The 21,392-nt window shown below is 26.2% G+C and overlaps 1 protein-coding gene across 2 annotated transcripts; it reads left to right on the top strand.

Moving 5' to 3' along the window:
• The first annotated feature begins 13,091 nt into the window (after positions 1-13,091).
• On the top strand, positions 13,092-20,608 carry LOC112594211. Of its 2 annotated transcripts, XM_025338887.1 has the most exons (5): positions 13,092-13,262; positions 17,472-17,525; positions 18,728-18,899; positions 18,961-20,237; positions 20,383-20,608. In XM_025338887.1, the coding sequence occupies exons 3-5, from the start codon at positions 18,737-18,739 to the stop codon at positions 20,536-20,538; spliced, it is 1,596 nt and encodes a 531-aa protein (XP_025194672.1). In that variant the 5' UTR covers positions 13,092-13,262; positions 17,472-17,525; positions 18,728-18,736; the 3' UTR covers positions 20,539-20,608. The 2 variants fall into 2 exon arrangements, with proteins under 2 accessions (XP_025194672.1, XP_025194673.1); XM_025338888.1 differs by lacking the exon at positions 17,472-17,525.
• Positions 20,609-21,392: the final 784 nt, after the last annotated feature.

The raw sequence follows: 21,392 nt of genomic DNA on the forward strand, positions 1-21,392 counted from the left end.
ACCTACATATTATAGTTATGATGTCACTATGGTTACCTATAGTGATTGGATTATACACCGGGGCGTATATGTTTAAAAGAGAAAGCTTAGAATTAAATCTTAATAATAATATATTGATTTTCTTTTCTGGGCTTCTGCTCCCCCGATTTCGTCCACCATTGCCGTCATTATATTATATTCGAGAGGTCGCGGAATAATATAGCTAATTCAAAAAATAAATAAATATTCTAGCACAGCTAAAGCAAATAGGCTATTACCACAATAAACTTAATAAATAATAATAAGGTAAAAATACCTATAGGCTATAGGTACGATATTGAAATTTGGTAAACATTCATATATCTAAGACCAAATAATAAACAGATTTCAAAATCTCTCACTATGTATTTTATTATAGGTACCTATTTATTGTTATTGCGTATTTAGAAATAACCGCTGAAAATAAATTAATTTTATAGGCCTTTCTGATTAAAGTGTTTCTTTAGATAAAAATATTTTTCATAATTGTATCATATCATGTACACTCGCATATATATCTACTTTATGAATACTAGGTATATAATCATAGACCTTATGTATATAATATTATATAGACGTCAATGATTTGAACTTTTTTCCTGTTAGACAAGAAAGTTTCGGTTTTATACCACCCACGGGCCATGGCTCATATATTGCACTCGCTAAAAGGCGAGGCCCTAACATAAATTGACTAGTTTTTAAATTACATAAAAAAAATAAAATCGATTTTGTAAAAATCTAATTTTTCATACAAATTTCCATTTTTTCTTAATTTTTTGTTTATTTTTCTCCAATTATTTTTAAAAATACTGGGAATTGTTGATTTTGGCCACTTAAAAATACAAACTATTAATTCAACTTTCTATCCAAACCTCGCCACAAAGTTAAAAATCGAACCATTTTATCAATTACTTATCTTTTACACACACACAAAAAAAACACACCATTGTAAAATACTTAGCTCCACTTAGAATCTAAAATAGTTTCTGAGATTATTTTTTTAGAGCGCCCATGTAAAAACTTAATGAAGTTGTTTTGCTGTACAATAGGTGTTATAATTGAATAGGTCACTGTAATGAAATTAATGAATGTTCATTACATATATGATAAATGATTGATCGAAACAGTGGGAAACTTATATTACCGCAAGTTATTTATTTTTCTATTTAGTATTTAGTACCTACTATAATAGATACCTAATATGAAAAGTTGAAGTAATTTTTGCTTAAAATTATATAATATATTATAATATGATAAGTAAATAATTATTATAATGTATTGTATCATATACCTATTGTTGTTTTTGTTAATAACTTTTCATAAATCAATACGTAGGTACCATTAAACGGTCACTGGTATGAATCGGTTACTGGTTATTGATATATGATATAGAACTAACTATTAAATAAATACATGTATATATTATTTATGTTTTATGTATAAGATTAAGATCCCTTTATCGGACAAACTTAACAATTATAAAGCTGCATAGTTGTACAACAGTGAGCTAAATAATGATTAGCCAAAATGTAATACTATTGCTTTTATAAGTGTAATAAATTGGTACATATTTAATATTAAAAATTTGTGTAGATATATACACGTATTAAATTTTTCTAGTTAAAAAAATATTTTTAAGAGGAAAATATAGAAGTGAAAAAAAATAAATAATAGTTATTACTGGTCCAACTGATTATTATATATAATTATAGAAATAAATTGGATTTAGAATTATCCCTCCTCCCCAATATAGGACTGTTATTGTGTTTATGATATTGACGATATGGCCTATGTTTTGTTAAATCCTAAATATACATTGTATATTTATTAAATATTATTTATAAACTATAACTTTAATACGTTTATCATTTAGTAAATACTGAATATATAATTATAAGTACATCAACTTTTACACAATACATAAATACAATAATCATAACCAATTATAAATTTCTTGTTCAAGTGTTAACTACCTAGATAAGAAATTATTACAAAAATAAATGTAATAAAAATATAATTTTTATTTGCTGAAATATGTGTTTACTGCGGATTAAGAAGTTAATATATACATAATATATCTAAACGTTTAATTTTTTATTAAAAATTTACACTACTTTTATAATTTTTTTGCAAAAAACATCTAATCCATAAATGTAAGAATAATGGATACTGAATAGTATATGTATTTTAATATAAAGTTTAAAACTCGTTGTAGGTACTACATATAAATAAAGATTTCGGATTATCGAAAAAGACTACAATACAAGTCGTTATAATTTATAATTTATATGATAACCATAACGTCCATAACATTTTTAAACATTACACAATCAACTCTCAAATATTATCTTTAAAGATTGACTCAATTCTCATAACAAACTTAACTGTGATTGTTGATTAATGATTATCAACAAACAACAGTGACCTATATAGGCTATAATATGTATGTAAACATTTTTAAATTTGTATAGCAATTTAATTTTAGCAACCTTCCTGGTTCTATTATTTACTATTTTTATAATCTTACCATGGTACTTCACTTAATTTCACACTTAATAGTCAATACCGTGACAATTGATATATGTGTTAAATCATGTTATAATAAAATTTATATATATGAGAAATATATAAATATTATTTTTATTTTATATATATTGTTTGTTGTACATACTTAGTGTGTGTAATTAGGCAATAACTGTCGTTTAATATTTAGTATGTTTAGAAGGTAATCAGCTAGCATCTTAATTCAAACTAAATAATGTGAAAAATAATTTAAATAATTTGTAGGCACGTAATTACTAATTTAAAAATGAAATTGTTATACATGTTACTAATTAGTAATTACTAAACCTAGGATATTAATGACCTGAAAAATACCTTAAAATACCTAAAAAAAAAAATAATGCAAAAATGACCTAAAAACTCTAAAAAAAATGTACTTAGATGAGTGAAAAAAATTTAATTTTAAAATAATTATAGTTATTAATTATTAATTATTATTTATTCATTTTTATACTACACAAAATAGATAAAAATTTATTTTAAGAAATAAATTAAACACATATATTCAAATTTGAGTGGACAATTAATTATATTACTTTTTCAATATCAATGGAATGAAATAGGTAGGTAATTTGGAATTGGGATTACCTAGGTATACAACACACATTAAAAAAAGCTTTAAATAAACAAAAATGATTTTAAACACACAAAATTAACGTAATTTTTGTAAAAATGCAATAAAATGCATTTAACACAATAAATGTAAAATAAAAATTACACATTCTAAATTGTTATATAACGAAACAAATTTGGTTTTTGGTTAGAACTGTATAGCACTTAAAGAAAAAAATTCAAGTTGTCAAAATCTTATTTCTAGTAATTACATTATTATAGAATGTAGATACCTTTAATAGATGAATAAATAATTATATATTTATTTAATTCGAATATCTATTTAGATATACAATTTTATATTTATCTAACCAGTCTTTTTTTTTAATCTGGTTTTTCAATTTTTTAACTGTGATAATATGATAGGTATAGGAACATAAATATTAAAAAAACTTAAATGTTTTATTGATTGTTTTAATCGCGGGTTTATTCGGATTTAGAAAAACAGAAAGACAGAAAAACTATGAAATCGAAAAATTCAAATTCAACAATTTTTTATATTTATAATTTAATAAAACTGTTAAGCAAGGAACATTTTTGAAAAAATTATATTTTTCGTTATTATTTTTACAATTTTATCTTTTTAAATGATAATTTTTATTTTTTATATAATTTTCCGAAGTAAAATATTAAATAGTTTATAAGTTAATTCATATTAGACTAAAAATTATATGTTATACACTGGTACAGTTCTATCTCTATGATATTCTACACTCTGCTTATGTATAAACTTAAAATAGTTAAGTATAGCTCATAATTAATAATAACTTGATTTTTATGAACTAATATATTATGAAAAATTGTCTGCATTACTTCTTAGTTCTTAGGAACATGTAATTAAAAATGTTTTTATTTAAAAAACTAAAAATTCATAAAAATAATGATAGGTAACATTTTTTATGAGATATACATTATTATTTTCAAAAATATATTTGAATTATAGATACATATTTTATCATATTAAAAGGACACTAAACAGAAATTTGTTGTCTCCATCTTACAAGTGCGTAACATAAAAAATGTACGTTCAGCAGATTAACTTAAGCTTCGTTTGTTTAAAAATTAAAGTGAATCGACTAATAATGAAACTCAATGGTTAGAACATTTTCTGTGTTTGTATGTGGGTTTTTATGATAATTCAATTTTTTGAGTGAGTTATGATCATTTTTAATTTACTATATTTAACATATGAAAAACTTATAAAAAAATTAAACTATCGTAAAAAACACACTTACAAACACTTTACACAGATAATGTTCTTACCATAAAATGTCATTATAGGACATAGGTCGATTTTCTCTAATTTTTAAACTAACGAAGCTAAAATTAATCTTCTGAATGTAAATTTGCTATGTTACGCACTTGTAAGACGGAGACAAAAAATGTCTGTGTAGCGTACTCTTAAGTAGAAATTAATAATTATATTGAAATTTTCAAAATTATGAGTAGGTACCTATAGACAATTAAATAAACAAATTAAAATGATATAATAAGTAACCACTTTACTATACACTATGCAGTATAGTTAACTTCGTCATTGAGTAAGTTATTTTAATGTTAAATTTTAGTTCAATGATAAATTATTATTCATTGTACATTTGTACATGAAAAACGATCATGAGTGATAAACAAAGAACCACATAATCAGCCTATATTACTAAGTACCGATATTTTATGATTTATTTTATAGATCATTTATATTTTATACTATATTTTATTTATTATAATATATTTATTTGAATATTGGTAATATGATAAGTTGAATTCATTTTTGGTCAAAAAATTATTATAAATTTATTATATTATTACGATTTCATTTTTAAAATAAAAATAATATACTCTGTATACCTATCGATTTATTATTTATTATTTATTATGGCTTGCTTATTTTATATCATATATTATTGTGATTAACTTTTGAGTCAATGCCGATTTACTATAAAACGATGACACGGTATGAACAGGTTAATGATATAAATAGAAAATTGGATAAAATTAATATTTGTATTTTGAAAAATTTATTATAATTTATAAATAAAAAATATAGTGCTTAAAAATGTCAAATCCTCGCAAATAATATTTTTTTAGTTTCAACAAAATAACTTAAATTTTTATTTTTCATTTAAATATCTAATGTTGTCTAAATTTAACTTAAAATAATGTCTATAAAAAATTGTATTCATTTATTTTTAAATTTTATAGTTAAATACAACCATTTATAAAGAACTTTATATTAGATTTTCAATCCTTAACTATAAAAATGAATAATTGAACATTTAATAATTTTTTAACCAAAAAATGATTTGCAATTTTTTATAATTTTATCGAAGTTTAAACTTCAAATGCTAATAAAATATTCGTGTCTATGTAACTTAAATATTTTTAAATAGCATAATGATAACTTATTAAATGTTCATGCTTTTTACTTTGCGATAAGTTACGATAGATGTAGAAGATACATATATAAGTATAGAAACAATCCAAACTTGTAGTAGGTTAGCTCTCGGCAAAATAAGTACCTACACATTTATTGGTATTTTTTATTTTGCATATTTTTACATATTTTAAATATAATGCATATTGTTATTTAATTATTACATACGAGTATCTTAATTTTTAGCTATAAAAATTAACAATGTATGTTTCGAGTTTTTTGGTATGTTTAAACAAAATTATGGTACATATAATAATGTAAAGATAAATGTCTAGTTATACTATATTTACTCATATTATAACTTCAATAAAATTATGAAAATCAGTAATTTTGTTTTCGACAAAAAGTTTTAAATCTATATTAAAAACGCTACACATTTATTTGATGTTAATTAAACTAATAACTACTAAAATTTTTAATGAAAAGTAACTTAAGTAAAAAGATACTAAAAAAAATAATAATTAGCTTACATAAAAAATAACTTCAATAATTCTAGTCCTAGTCTTACTGATTAATAATATTGATGAATATCGAGCGATTATTAATGATGATCAAAATTGGTTTTGGTCTTGCGGTCTCGCAAGACTTTAGCTGCAAGACCAAGACCAAGATGGTACTGGCCCTAGCAAGACCAAGGCCTAGATTAGGTTTGCAAGAACAAGACCAAAACAATACCAACGCTGCAAGACCAAGACCAAAACAAGACCAACATTGCAAGACTCTTGCAATTTCCCCCCCCCACCCGAAAACACGTTAGTGTATCTAGTTTTCATTAAATAAGAATTGATATACAAAATAATAAGAAATTATTTTTATTGTTATTGAATGTTATCAATATCTAAGAAAATCGCAAATTATTGAATAAAAGATTAGAAATGATTGGAAATGATTAGAATTAATATTACAAAATAATACAATTGTGTTATACTGACAAATTAGTAAAATTATTTTATTTTCCAAAAATCGATAAAGACGTCGAAAGTTGCTATTCTACTAATATGATAATTTTGTCCATAATACACCTCTACTTTGATTCAAATATATTAATAACTGCTGGAAGTTATTACGAACTACAGTAGGTATCATTTTAATTGTGATTGTATTTTTATTTCCTTCGAAGTTTGTGTGATATTTTTGTATCAGCCATTGTGTACCTAAACTAGTGTCCTATACATCTAGTATATCATGTCATTACTGATTACTGTCGTAAACTTGTAGTCTGTTGTTACTTGTTAATACACTCACGTTTAACACGAATGTTTCAGCTTTTTCTTACCTTTACCTAATAAAACATAATTACAAATATATATTAAAAAAATATAAACATTTAGTACATTGTACTGCAGGTGAATAAAAGAAGAATACAATTTTAATTATAAATAATAAATATCATTATTATAACAAATATAATTATTTAGCAATTTAATATTTGGAGCAAACCATATATTTGTTTTTGTTGTTATTATTTTTTAAAGCGAAAATTAAAAAAAAATATAACAATTAACAACTAATTTTTTATAAACATTATAGGTAATGACTAATAAATAATAATTAGTAATAAAAATTAAATTTTTTGACTTGTTTTATGTTAATATTTGAATTATTAATATATTATATTATATATTAGACCTAAGTTTCATCTTAAAGGTCGTTGCAAAAAACCCACACGCAGGTATTTAATTTTTTTTTATACATTTTGTGAAAATAGCAAGAGTCTTACAAGAGTCTTGCGTAAGATCAAGACCAAGACCAAAACTGAGTCTGCAAGACTTAAGACCAAGACCAAGATTTTGAAAGTCTTGGTCTTGGTCTTGTTTTGATCATCACTTATAGCGATTATTTATATATTAATATTCCACATTAGTTACTTTTGCCTTAATTAGTTTAAACTTTTGATAATAAATTACACAAAAATACACAATAGATAGTAATAAAAAGCAAATTTTAAAAGATTTGATGTTAAGAATAATAGAATGTCATAAAACTAATAGATTATATATTAATGATTTTTTATTTTGTTTTATTTTTAATTATTATCAATTGGCAAATGGCAATTACCATAGCATTATTATAATGTATTTTCTCATGTAAAGTCATGTTTCTATACTGTACAGTAAACAAATTAAAAAAAAAAATCACGAAATTAAGTGATGAAATAAAAAACTTTCTTTTATTTTTATGTTTAATATAATATTATTTTCTAATATAACTATACTGTTGCGGTAACTAACCTATACTGGTATTTCAATATTTTTACAGTCATTGACTATACAGTAGCTGTGCACTGGGCATCATATTTTTCCACTAAAAATTTTACAATAATTTCGTATAAGATATAATCGTAATATGAACAATATGATTCAATGTTTCAATTTTCTATTAGATATATTGTAAAGACGTAAAGAAGTAAATTTAAATACACGTGTAAGTTGTAAAAGTGCTGTATACTCACTAATATTAATCTTAAAATCTTGTAAAACTATAAGTAATATTGTAATAAGAATAATTAAAGTAATCGGCTTAATTATTGTAATTAGTAAAAAAAAAAAAAAAAAATATTAGATAATATAGTAATACATAATATATTATATATGATTATTGATTAGTATTTCGAATGAATATTTTGTTTTGATAGTGAGCTAATATTATGATAATATAATATGCTTCTATTTAAATTTGTATAAAGGTAATACCTCTGTTTCAAAGTCAAACTAAAAACCAATATAGTAAGTTCATCAACAAATAACAGATAACCGCTTAACAGGTGAATGTCAAAAAAGGTTGTGATTAAGTATTAGGTACATTGACATTTTTAATTAACATTATAGAAAGATAATTTAACATTTGATTAGAATATTAACCTATACTTACATATTATTTATCGGATGATCCATTTAATACAAGACACTCACTATTTTAAATATTATAAATGTTTATGAAAATATATATTATACTAACAATGTATGTAAACGTACATTCACATAATTTTAAGTTGTTAAAAATAACATTTTTCACTATTTTTTATCACTATTAGGTACTTTTTTTTATTTTTCACTTTTTAAGGATTATATATTATTCTTTATTCTAAAAAAGATTATTTTTTGGAGTACTTCAATATAAATAAGAATTTTAAACAATCAGTTTACGAGTTTTAAGAATAGCGAAAATTTCGATGAGCGGAATGGAGTGATGCAAGGATGATGCCCGTAAAATGTTAGTTCATCCTTCACTCGTATAACCTTTAAATACTTAAATCTCATAAATAACTGATTTAAAATTTAATTTAATAAATCAAAATACTCTGAGTAATATACAGATTCGAAGTATAAAATTGAAAATATAGATTAGATATCATTCAAAAGTAAAAAATGTAAAAATATAATTTTTCCCAAAATGTTGTTTTGTAACGACTTCCAATTATGTAAAAGAAATATTTTTTTAAAAAGTTAGTGTTTTTTTCTGAAACAATATTAATATCTTATACGTTAAAATGTAACGATTAAATGGATCACTCCGTATAGGTTAGGTTAGTAGGTAGGTATCGTAACGTCTCTACTAGGTAACTGGTAAGTATAAATTATAATAATTAGTAGGCACCTATCTACACACTATTATATTATCAGTGCATATAACAGTATATATTGATAATAAATAATAATATGATTACATTTTTATCTTACTCTCATTTTTAATTAAATTATTTAAATTGTGTTATAATTTTTTAACTCAGTTATTACAATTTTAATTCTAATACACATAGATTCAAAATTAATTATTCATACTAAACATATATAAAAATAATAACTAATTAATAAAACAACTAGCTAGAAGGATACTTATTTAGTTTAATTTAAATATATAAAATATTTTTATAACCGATGCTTAAAATTTAGACTCTAAATGAACGAAGAATCTACCCGTTAGTTATTCAATGATAAAGTTTTTAATTTTTTTGTTTTCACAATTTAGATATAAAAAGTATGCTAAAAATATGTCATATAATGTATACTTCGCTATTAAATAGGACAAATAGATCACTGTAATAACTGTATTAGATTTAAATTAAATAATTAATAATAAAGCATTACATGAATATGAAAAACGATTTCGAATGCAGATAGCCTAAATTTTTAAGGATATTTTTATTACATATTTACGTATTTATTGCTAAGAGTAATTTATCTTTATATTAGTAGTATACTAAAGTATAGTATGCCAAATGTCTATAAATAGTTTAAAATTAATTTAAGTATTTTTTTAAATTTTATTGAGTATTAAAAATTTTAATCACAAAAAATAATAACAATTGGTAATTTTGACAACCAATAAGTATTAGATTCGATATTTTATCAGAAACCACTCAAAGTTAAATATTTTTATTGCTCCAAAAGATAATCCACGAGCTTTTGAAATGAACTTGGATCTCTTACTAAATATAGGAAATATTTTAAAATAAGTTTGGACTTTCTGGGTTGATTTCGAAGAACTCACTGGATATTTAACTTTGAAAGCTCGTCTAGACCGATAAACCAACTTGCAAAAATCTTGTAAAACAGTTTAAAACTCATTCCACGGACATGTAATAAAATAATTATATCTTTACTTCTTAACTTTTTTTGCAGCCTGTATTGTACATAAACAACTATTCTAAAAAAAAACAAAATATTTAACACATTTTGCTTTATATTACTTTCAATTTTATTTTTTGGTGTAATCGAAAAGTTTACAATAAATTTCAAATTTTTTGATGTTGTAGACTGTAGTGACTTTCTAGACATCTAATTTGGTTTTTTTACTGTGACATACACATAATATTAGAGATACTAGAGATAGACATCATTATTGTTACCACGTAACACTTCATTAATCATAACTTTCTTGTCAATTATTATATTTCATAATATTATACTTAAATCTTAAATACTTTGAAATATTAATTTAATATGTGTTAATTTGTTCAAAGTCCGTAATGATTATCGTTTACAATCCTACTGCACCTAACACCTCTATACGAAATAAAATTGCACGTAATGTTGCAATTCTTTTTAGAAAAATGTTATTACTTTTTTTGCGTAGTGTTATAGTTTTTAACTTGACTTCTTTTATCAATAGATCGTAAGTATTTTAATTATCATTAAACTATGAACCTATATAAAAAAATATACATAAGCAATATAAAATATAGTTGTTTATAACAACAAATGTCTCAAGGTAGGTGGTATTAGTAGATAGTATCTTTGTGATAGGTACACAAAAAATATATCTATATATATTATATAATATATAATGTATATGATATCTAGGCAGAGTTAAAAATGTAGATAACTTTACATAAAATGTTATAAATAAAGATTTCAATTGAGCAGATTAAAAATAAATTATGTATGATTTTTTTTTTTCGTTTACATTTGAATGTACCCACATATTAGTTATATGCGAACAGCGCAACGTTTGAGCTGACAAATTAACAGCAGTCGATACGTTGGCCGGGATACACCTACACAAAGGCATAAAAGCTACACGAGGGCATTGCACTCCCCGATGTTCATTCCCGTGGCCACCCTCGCAACTAAAATGAAAATTTTGCAAAATTTCTAATACATCATTTTATAAGCATTATTATATATGTATAAATGAAAAAATAAATGGGTTTTTGTATCTATAGATATGTTATATTATAACTGTCGTTTAAGATAACTATAATTATATTATACCTACATATATTATATGAATGCGCTATCGCTATATACTATTTTTTATACTCAATGTGCAAATATTATAATGTATTTTTTTTTTTTATTGTCTTTATATAATATTTACGTGCCTTGTTTGGTTTTAAAAACGGGTATTGTTAAATGGTATTTATTTTTTTCCACAAAAAGTAATGATTGGACATCAGCCAAAACTTTAAAACATTAAAATTCTTAATGTTGATCCCAAAGCCTTTTTGTTATCATTGGTGTAAAAATGTTAAGTATAAAATAATATACGAGATTATATAATACCTATACATTTATAAATATATTATTATGTTGACAAATTGTAGGTACACTTGTAAGTTGTAACATAGCACAGAAAAATATAGTAACGTTTTTAAAAACGTTTCAACAAATGGTTTATCGAGATAAATATGAAATAATATTAAATTTGGCTACTGCGAAGACTTCGAATTACTCAATTTTTCAACTCGTAAATTATTGTTCGCCACACGCGACTACAGCATTATGGTCTGTGATAATACCTATAGGTACACGTGATGCTTATGAAGCAAAAATACGTATGATACATAAATATTATTATTTATTGTGCCAATCTATATCAATACGATACTATTATGTAACGACGTTGATATTTTAATATAATAATATCAATACTATAATGAGTTTCGTGTAAAAAAAAAAAACAGATTTTACTGCCAAAAGAAAAGCGACTTTTGCTGTATGGTAAATTATTACACACAGGGTAAAACACTAAAACTATCTTACAAAGTCCAACACGAACTATATATAATATATATGTGTGTGTGTAACGCATGGAATAAGACTTAGGTCGTCATGGAAACCTTAATAATAATGAAGTGAGGGAAAAAAACTGATTTCGTCCATTTATGCGTAAACGTCGGAAAAATAAGGCCGAAAAGTCAAATGACAAAATCTGCTATTTTATGATACGCCATTCGCACAAAACTACCGAGGTTGATTAGAGAGACGAATGCAAGACGCAACAGACGACATAATGCATACAATATTATTTTCATAACCGAGTGCAGTGGTTCGTTGTCTATTTGTCTCGCGGACAATAATTGTTATCCAAACGGAAAATAGAAAAATAAATAAACACGCAATGCCATTTTAGATAATAAACTACTAAGTAATAACATTTTATTTACATTTTACATTACAAAGTCAAATATACGAGCAATGCGCATAATATCATTGTATAATATAATATATTATTATATGTATATCACGTATTCCGTATTCCGAAATGATCACCGCTCAATGCACAATAAAATTACTATTTACTCACTGGTCGCATGCGCGCGCACCCTCGCTCAGGTCGATCTATACATAACGTTTTACACACGGTTCGGTATTACGGCCGCCGCGTTTGCGTGTGTGTGTGTGTGCATGTGTGAGCGTGTTTGAACGTGTTTGAGCGTGTGTGTACAATAAGGCTTACTTCTGGTGCTGTTGTGTATGGTGTTGCGACGGTGATCAATACGACGCAGTTTGTGTGACGTCAGCCCCCCGACGAGCTCGGCGACCAATGGTGGGGGACCGTCGGTCGGCCCGTAAAACCAAGAGGAGAATCCGATCAGCTGGCTTTCATCTGTCTCTCGCTCTGGTTGTCGGTCCCTTTTCATTTTTTGTTTTCGTTTTTGTATTATTGTTTTTAAAATATATAAATACATATAATTTTATTTTTATTGTTTTTAATTGTAATAATATATATTATTATATCATACTCTCAATTTATATATACATCTATATATACATATAGTTATTTTAATTTGTTTGTTTCTTGTACAGTATAATAAAACGTTAGTCTTAATTTATCGTATTAACAGTTTACGAAGATCTCTTGTAAATATAAACAATTTATATTCTACTGCTATCTGCCATATAGTATAAAGGTGAGTTTTTTTTATAATACATTTATTTAATTGTCATGAATTGTATCGGTGTACAGCAATTATTTACGCGTTCTGAGTAAACAATTGGGAAATTAATGGGCGTTTTGCGTTATTCACTTACATGCCATCCTTTGTTCTCGTCCGTGTAATATACGTTTCGCTTATTATGTTGATTCACTTTTTGGAATTAAACTCGATTGATAATACACAGTACGCCTATACGCTAGAAATGGGTATACGTATTTTAAAAATATAAAATATAATAATATATTGTATAATTATTTAATATAAATAGATGTGCAAAATAATATGTATATATACATATTATGTGGGTAATTGAGTTAATGGCTCGCGGCTATTATAATATCTTCTTACATTATTTATAAATACGTATCTACATTTAGCAATTCGTTTCATTAACCCAATTAATATTCACGGTCGTACATATACGCCTCTGGTATTCATATAGCGATGATCTCGCCCATAAACTGGTTGTCTGAAATTTCGGGACTGTTAAACAGAGTTTGATCGTCGAACGGCGATAATTATTTGAGTAATGGAAAAATAGATAATATTATTATGTAAACACTAAACAGTGAAAATAAAAATCAATCAATAACAATAATTATTTTTAATAAATTACGCAATCATCTTTGATCTATTTTATCATTCGAGTGCTATAAATATATTACAATTAACATTTCATCGACTGTTCAGGGTCGCGATAGATTCTCGGGTCTTCTACGGACAGCGTTGACGGATTCGTTCATCTTTACGATATGACAAATCATATTATTGTGATATATTACTAGCAAGGCAGCAATCATACAATCGCATTAGATGATTGTCATTTTTTTCCGAATCAGTCGTCGTTTTAAACGCGCGATTGAGACGACAGCCAACCATAATAACGAAATTTTACTATACATAATATTGTTAAAATACTGCGTCACTGCGATCGCTGATCGGCCCTACGCGTCGTGACAAGTGAAGAGACAAAGAATCGCAAAACACTTACACACAATGACAGTAGCGTCGGAAGTCAATAGGAGATAGGAGAGCGTTGAAAGAGAGAAAGAGAGTGATGAGATGATACAGAAAGAAAGAAAGAAAGAAGGGGTTATTTAACAGCTATGTATACATTACTATATATCATATATTTTGTATGCATACGAATGTCTTTGTTCCCGTTCACAGCCTAACCACCGCGCGCCACCGCCCACCTATCTATGTTCGGTCAGCTGTTTTCGTCGCTTTTGTTCCGTAACGATTTATTTTTTATTATTCCCCGTTTACTCGCTATGGGTACCTGCTATCCCGTGTAATAATGATTTATACTTAAATACTGTATTTTAAATTTCTGTAAATCATTATTCAATTATCGTAGCATTATATTAATATGGGCATCAAAAATAAGAACGAAATATTTTACGAAGAAAAAAATCGTTATTGCGTAGGTACGACGACGCTAATATGGTTGTACGTACGATGCGGATAACGTCCGAGCTTGTTGTGGCCCTGACGATCGAACTAACCCACCTTCTTTAATAATAATAAAAATTATAAACATACGCGCGTGTGATGAATATAGGACGTTCGGAGGTCATCCGGGAAATTTTCAACGTAAAAAAAAATCAGCAAGTAATACATGTATAATATTATTATTTCATTTGCGAGTCGCGCCTACTTTCCCAATTCGATTGAACGCATAATATAATTACTATGTATTTTTTCTGTCCTACTTTTTTTTCGTATATTATATACCAACGTAGGTTATTGTTTCCCGAAAATGCATCGCATTAACAATAATTATTCGGATGCAAAATACATTATTATGGCATTATATTATGAGCAATGCCAATTACACTCCGCCGGACCGTATATCCCCTGGCAGATAACAAATCTAATGGTTATTATAATAATAGTAATACAACGTATAGAACCGTTGCCAGTTGCATACGACTGCACAAGATTTCGTCGTAGTTTTATTGCTACTCATTATATCGGTCTTTGTGTTACGATGGCAAGAGAAAATCTAACGCAATACGTATATTTGCATATCGCCAATAATTCTGAATTCAGTATAGTGGGGTTATAGCCGACATCGGCAAGATAAAACGCATTGATGCACAAGCTATCTTGTTTTGAGAAATGCATCGGATGACGGTTGAAGAAATATGACAATAAATAATAACGACCTTGTTTTAATTGTAAATGCAATTTTTGTTTTCGACAAGGCTATATTTTAATATTTCGTATTTCTTCTAAAAATTTTATTTTTTATCTATTCATTGGTATTATTGATTTTTAACGTCTTAAACTTAAACGAACGCTTAAAATATTTCCCAGAGTCATTAATATATAAACGTTATAACATTAATTGCCTGTAGGGTGTAGGTGCCCTTGACGCTGTTGGTGCTGGATGATCACCTTGTTGTGTTTAGGTAAATAAATAAAATAAAATACAATTAAAATTTGTATAAAAAAATTCTCTTACCAAGTTTTTGTTTAAAACTTTCTCTGTTATTTCGTGATAAAAAACTTAAATAAACATTGATAGTTATTTTTTTAATGCGCACATACGCTCTGATGGTTGACCTATGGTATGGTCTAAATTTCAATTTACAAAATTATTAGCTTATAGTTCTAATAGGCGATATGTAATAAATAATAATTATTCATAAACTTACTTAGTACAATCAATACTAAATAAAATAATAAAATAAATAATCGCATTTTAAAGTATAAATTGAGTTAAGGTAATGAACTAATGAGTAATATTATAATCTTCAATCTTCATCGTCTATTCATCTGTACTCAATTATATATTTTATATTAAAGTGAAAAATAAATCAAGTATCCACGAGAAAAGTACAAAACCGTGTACTGATAAATCAATCTGGTGAATAAGGGTTTTTTTTTTTTAATTTACTGCTCCATTTAAAATAAACATAGAAAACGAAAAATGTCAAAGAAAATAGGTGGGGCGATGGGAAGATGAGTGTGTAACTCTCTTACTCTCTTGTCTTGTGGATGATCCACAAACCGGTTTGCTTTGTTACTTAACTGCTTTGTAGTTTATAACAAGTGAACATTTTAATAATATTACGTCGAATTTCACAATAACTAAAAATGATAATCCGAATTTAAACCGATTTTCAGAATAATAATGTGCTCAATGCCCATAAGTAATAATTCTTTTTCAGATATTTATAATATGTATTAAAAAATTGAATTACAAGAACACCGCGTTGTATAGTGCAATACAAGCCTTTGTAGAAATGTTTTTAAAACTTTTCTTTGTTGAAATTCTTTACTAAAAAATATTAACTAATCTGAGTTATCACTAAAAATACAATACTGCTAATGCCTGTTGGTGACGTTTCCCAGGAAACTCACAATAAACATGACACTGAACATGATTTACACTGATAATGATAAGAACTGTAATTTCAATTTCAGCTTTAAACAACGCTGATGGTCACAGAATCCTTGGAAAATCTGCATAATGTACATTCATTTTATATTAATATTCATACAAAAATATTATATTATTTATTATTTTCTTCTGTATTTTAAATTTAACTGAATTTAATAGATTTCTATAAAAGCTCTGTAAAATTAGTTTTTAATTTAGATATCCTATCGACTAGATAACTGCGTTGTAATTTTATATATTATGTTTAGGTAGTTACTTGTTAGAGGTATCTGCTGAATCAGATAACATACATTATGTACAAACCTAATAAATTTTATTATTATATATGTAAACATTTTGTTAGTATATTTTGATGGCTGCATATGAGTTATGACTTTTGACTAACGCGAACGTCACGAACATTACTTTAATCAATTAAATAAAAATGTAATTATTAACGTCGTATTCACTAAAAATTAAGCAGTTTTCCTAGTCACTGTTGGCAAATTACAATAAAGTAGTACTTGGCTTTGTGTTGGCAAAATTTATTGGCAAAGCTCTGCTCGTTGTCCTTGGTTTGAAAATGTGTCGAGTATATGTATATTTGTTTTTGTGCGTTAAAGTCCACTTGTTTATTAATTTTCTTTCGCAGTTTCGCTTTCATTTGCCAAAACTATTTTTTTGACATTTTAATTATAGATAATTTTCACTATTTCACTTGCGCAACTTATGATTTTCCTATAAAAATAAAACCTCCAAAATTTATAGTTTTTATTTTATTTTTGTTACAGTTCCTGACTGACCACAACTATTCGTGTTACGATTCGACAGAGATAAAAATAAAGGTATGTGTACTTTGCGTCTCTGCTCCTAATTTCTATAATATTATACTATAATTTAAAACGCAACGGTCTTGCGTAGAATGTACGTTTTAATGTAAAAATAGAATGTGTAAAATACAAAATAAAACTACTATATAAATTTGTGTATTTTTACTTAAGTACATCACGCATATATTCAATGATATAACTACATAACAATTCATTTTATGCCACTTGTAAACTCTATTCTGTTTACCAGGGTCATTAAACTCTGTATGGCCTATATTTTCGATACTTCAAAGTTTTTTATTGAATATTATTCAAACACAACTACAGAGTACAGTGTACAGTTCACTAAATGTAATGTATTATTTAATTTACAATAAGTTATTGATAAATGGTATACAGGTGACAATAATTAAAGAAATAATGCTTTGTTGTAAAATGTTAGCAATTTACACAATATTATAAAAATTAAAGACATAAAACTACATACAATAGTAATAAGCATAAACTGAAATTATTGAAAAAATACATTTTATTAATTTACAATAGAACAAATCAAATCTGTACTTTAGAAGACAAAACAATAATAATGTATTGCTTACATTGTTAATTGTTTATAAGTCATTATATAATACGTGTTAGTTAAAAATCATTCTACTTTATAACAGATACCCGTTTTAAACATAATATAGTCCAGATTTATTACGTTCAAGGTCACCATTTACCACTTTCCAATATCAACTGTTTAACAATATGATTATTATTATTATAACAAATACGCACAACATAAATAATGAAATATGCAATAAAACGAAACTAGTTGCTGAACTTGACATTGAACGTATATAGAATCTACTGATGACACATACAATCGCTTTGTATAATAATAAACAAATTAAATTAGTTTGCATTGTATTTTTTTTTTTTCAAAGTTCAGTTTACATAAGTCTAATGGGTCAACAAAATTCTACAAATAAACTAGCATTTTATTTATTAGCTAAAAGCCCATGACTATTATATTTTATCAAGTATTCGCTTTTCTGTCAACACATAAAAACCGAAATGATAAACTATTTTTAAGTGTATACGCAGCTAATAAAACTGCTATCTTGAAACCATTGATACTATATAGGTGGTACTCTGTCTTACTTCACTACACTTCATTTTAAGGTCTAAGAGTGTTTGATTTTCTTTTCTTATAATTTGAAATTTATTTTCAGCAAGCCAAAATGTTTTCAAACTTATCCAGCTGGTTCTACGGAAGTAATGCTACTGAAAAAAGTGACGAAGTCGTTGTCACCGATCCTTGCCCAGACTCTTTAATTGAAGTTGACGAAAACTTCGAACCTATCGAAATTGATGAGTCTGATGACTGGGTTATCCTTGGAAAAGGTAAATTACTTTTATTTCATTATAATTTTATCAATTAGATACTTATTTTAATTTTAAATAGGTGAATCCGAGTCAGATTCTAAAAAGATTGATGATGAAGGGTGTGGAGGTGTTGTTGATCGACACAGCCGATCATCTTCTTCCTGTCAAAATGAAGAAGGCTGGTTTGTTACTCCACCTCCTTGCTTTACATCCATTGGTCCAGCTGATATGGAGACGACACCTTTGGAGAATCTTCTCATTGAACATCCAAGTATGTCTGTATATCACAGCCCTACTGTGAGTTCAGTAATGCCTGAGAAAAGATCTCTAGCTTCAATTGCAAGCAATAGTGAGTCGTTTGATGACGATACACCAATAGTCTTTGAAGCCGTGAAATGTAAAGAAAAAGTATCAAAACACCCCAAGAAGAAGGCGCTGAAAAAATCTGTGCCTCTTGATGAATTCAAAATTGCCCCTGAAACAATTTTGGGTGATGTATCAAGTGTTTTACCATCTCCTGTTGTTGAGGTTAAAAAAGTCGAACGTTCTCAAACAGAAATGTTTCCAGTATTGGCTCCAATTTCTAAACCAAAAGTATGCTCTCCTCCAGCTAATCGTAGCTATAAAGAAGTAGCAGCATCATTAAAACGAAGACAACCCAAAAACGACACATCTGAAACAAAACATGTTAAAATTGAATCCAAAGTCGAAGCTGTAAATTCACCTCAAACAATTTCGTCAATGGAAGAAGAAACACAAGCAATTGTGAAAGTTTTTACACCTAAAACTGTCATGAAGAAAGGCCGCAAACCACCTTGCCCATTGCCTCATTTAATGAAAAATGAGTCGCAAAAGACAACCCCAAAAGAAATAATTGTTCCTAAAATTCGTGCTCAAGAACGATTGGTCAGGTTGAGTTCCTTTAGCATAATACAATCTGATGTGCCAAAAAGCTGTAAAACACCAAAAAGAAATGCTATAAAACCAGTTATTGAAAAGCAACAAAAGTTGATCAGTAATTCAACAATTTGTGTTGAAACACAAAAACCTGTACTTGTTTTAGATACTGAAGAAAAAAAAAAGAAGAAGGTACAACAAAAATCTGTTGTTAAAGAAGTGAAACATGAGATAATTGAATCTCATCCAGTTACCCAAACAGCAGTAGTAAGACCAAAATGTGATGTGATTGAAAAAAGAGACCAAAAGTCTCCCGTGAAAAAGGAGAACATCATCATACCATTGACGACTTCCATTGCACTCAATTCTTTAGTGTCTCGACCTGAAGAAAATGCTTACAAGCACGAGTTGCTTAAAAGAGAGCTGGCAATGATTGCTGGCACCAATAAAGCACAAAAGGTAAGAACTCAACTATGATTATTATAACCATATTAATATATAATTTAAATTAATGTTGAACACTTAAAAATTACTCTATGATCTTATGCAACATATATTTTTTTTCTTATAAAATGTATTAAATAACAAAACATTTTATTTACAGCTGCAAGCTCACAGAGAAACTCGTATTTTAAGTCGTAACCAGCTGACACATATCAATCGTGTAAATTTGATGATGAGTGCAAGTAACAAAAGACTGAGGAGAGCTGACAAGAATATGCGACCGTCGAATGCTAATAACAATCGTAAATGCTGTTAACTTTAAATAATAATAAAAAAAAAAATCAATTATACTGGCTTCTAATATAATCAGTTAGTAAAATTATAATAGGTTGAAATAATATTATTTTAGCTTACATTGGGTCAAGGGAAAAAATAACAAAAGATATAAAAAAAAGTAAAAAATGTTAACAAAATAGAAAAGTATAAAAATTAAAATAAAAAAAAAAAAATGCGTGTCTATTAATTATATAATTATTATAATCAGTTTATGAAAATTAGTACACTGCATTATTTATAATTTTTAGTAACTGATTAATTAGGGGATTACTAATTTTTAAACAATTTATTTCTTCTTCAATATAAGCGCTAATACTTTTTGCTAATGTGTTATAATATTATATATTATACATTGCTACTTGTAACAAAATTAAAAAAAAAAATTATTATTTAATAATATTTTACAATTTTACAATTTATAGAAGTGTTTATAATTGAAGAGAAATAAGAAATAAATTATTTAGAATAAAGTAAGACAGTGTTAAATTTTTTTAAATTTATCTTATACCATATACCATATATATATATGTTTAAGTTAAACATTCATTGCTGATTAAGTTACCAAGCAATAAAAAATGTAATATTTGGCCAGTATACAGATATTTTATCAAAAGTATTTCCTCCATATATAAAAACCAATATAAATTATTATTTGTACCTGATAAAAATGACCAGCTTTTTGAGCAGTTCTATATTGTATGTACCCCTTTTAAAAATTAAGTTATATTTTACATTCTCTTTAATTTATTTAAATTAACAATAATGTTTAAAACGTATGTAGTTATATTTTTAAATGTTAGGTGTAACACCATTACATTTTAACTCTTTAATCAA

The sequence above is a fragment of the Melanaphis sacchari genome, unplaced genomic scaffold (assembly GCF_002803265.2).
Source record: "Melanaphis sacchari strain LSU unplaced genomic scaffold, SCAv2.0 Contig221_pilon_pilon, whole genome shotgun sequence".
Classification (NCBI taxonomy): Eukaryota; Metazoa; Arthropoda; class Insecta; order Hemiptera; family Aphididae; genus Melanaphis; species Melanaphis sacchari.

Coding starts and splice junctions, on each gene's coding strand:
- LOC112594211 (XM_025338887.1), top strand. CDS start 18,737: ATGTTTTCAAACTTATCCAGCTGGTTCTACGGAAGTAATGCTACTGAA. Junction 18,900..18,960: donor CTGGGTTATCCTTGGAAAAG/GTAAATTACTTT, acceptor AATTTTAAATAG/GTGAATCCGAGTCAGATTCT. Junction 20,238..20,382: donor GCACCAATAAAGCACAAAAG/GTAAGAACTCAA, acceptor TTTTATTTACAG/CTGCAAGCTCACAGAGAAAC.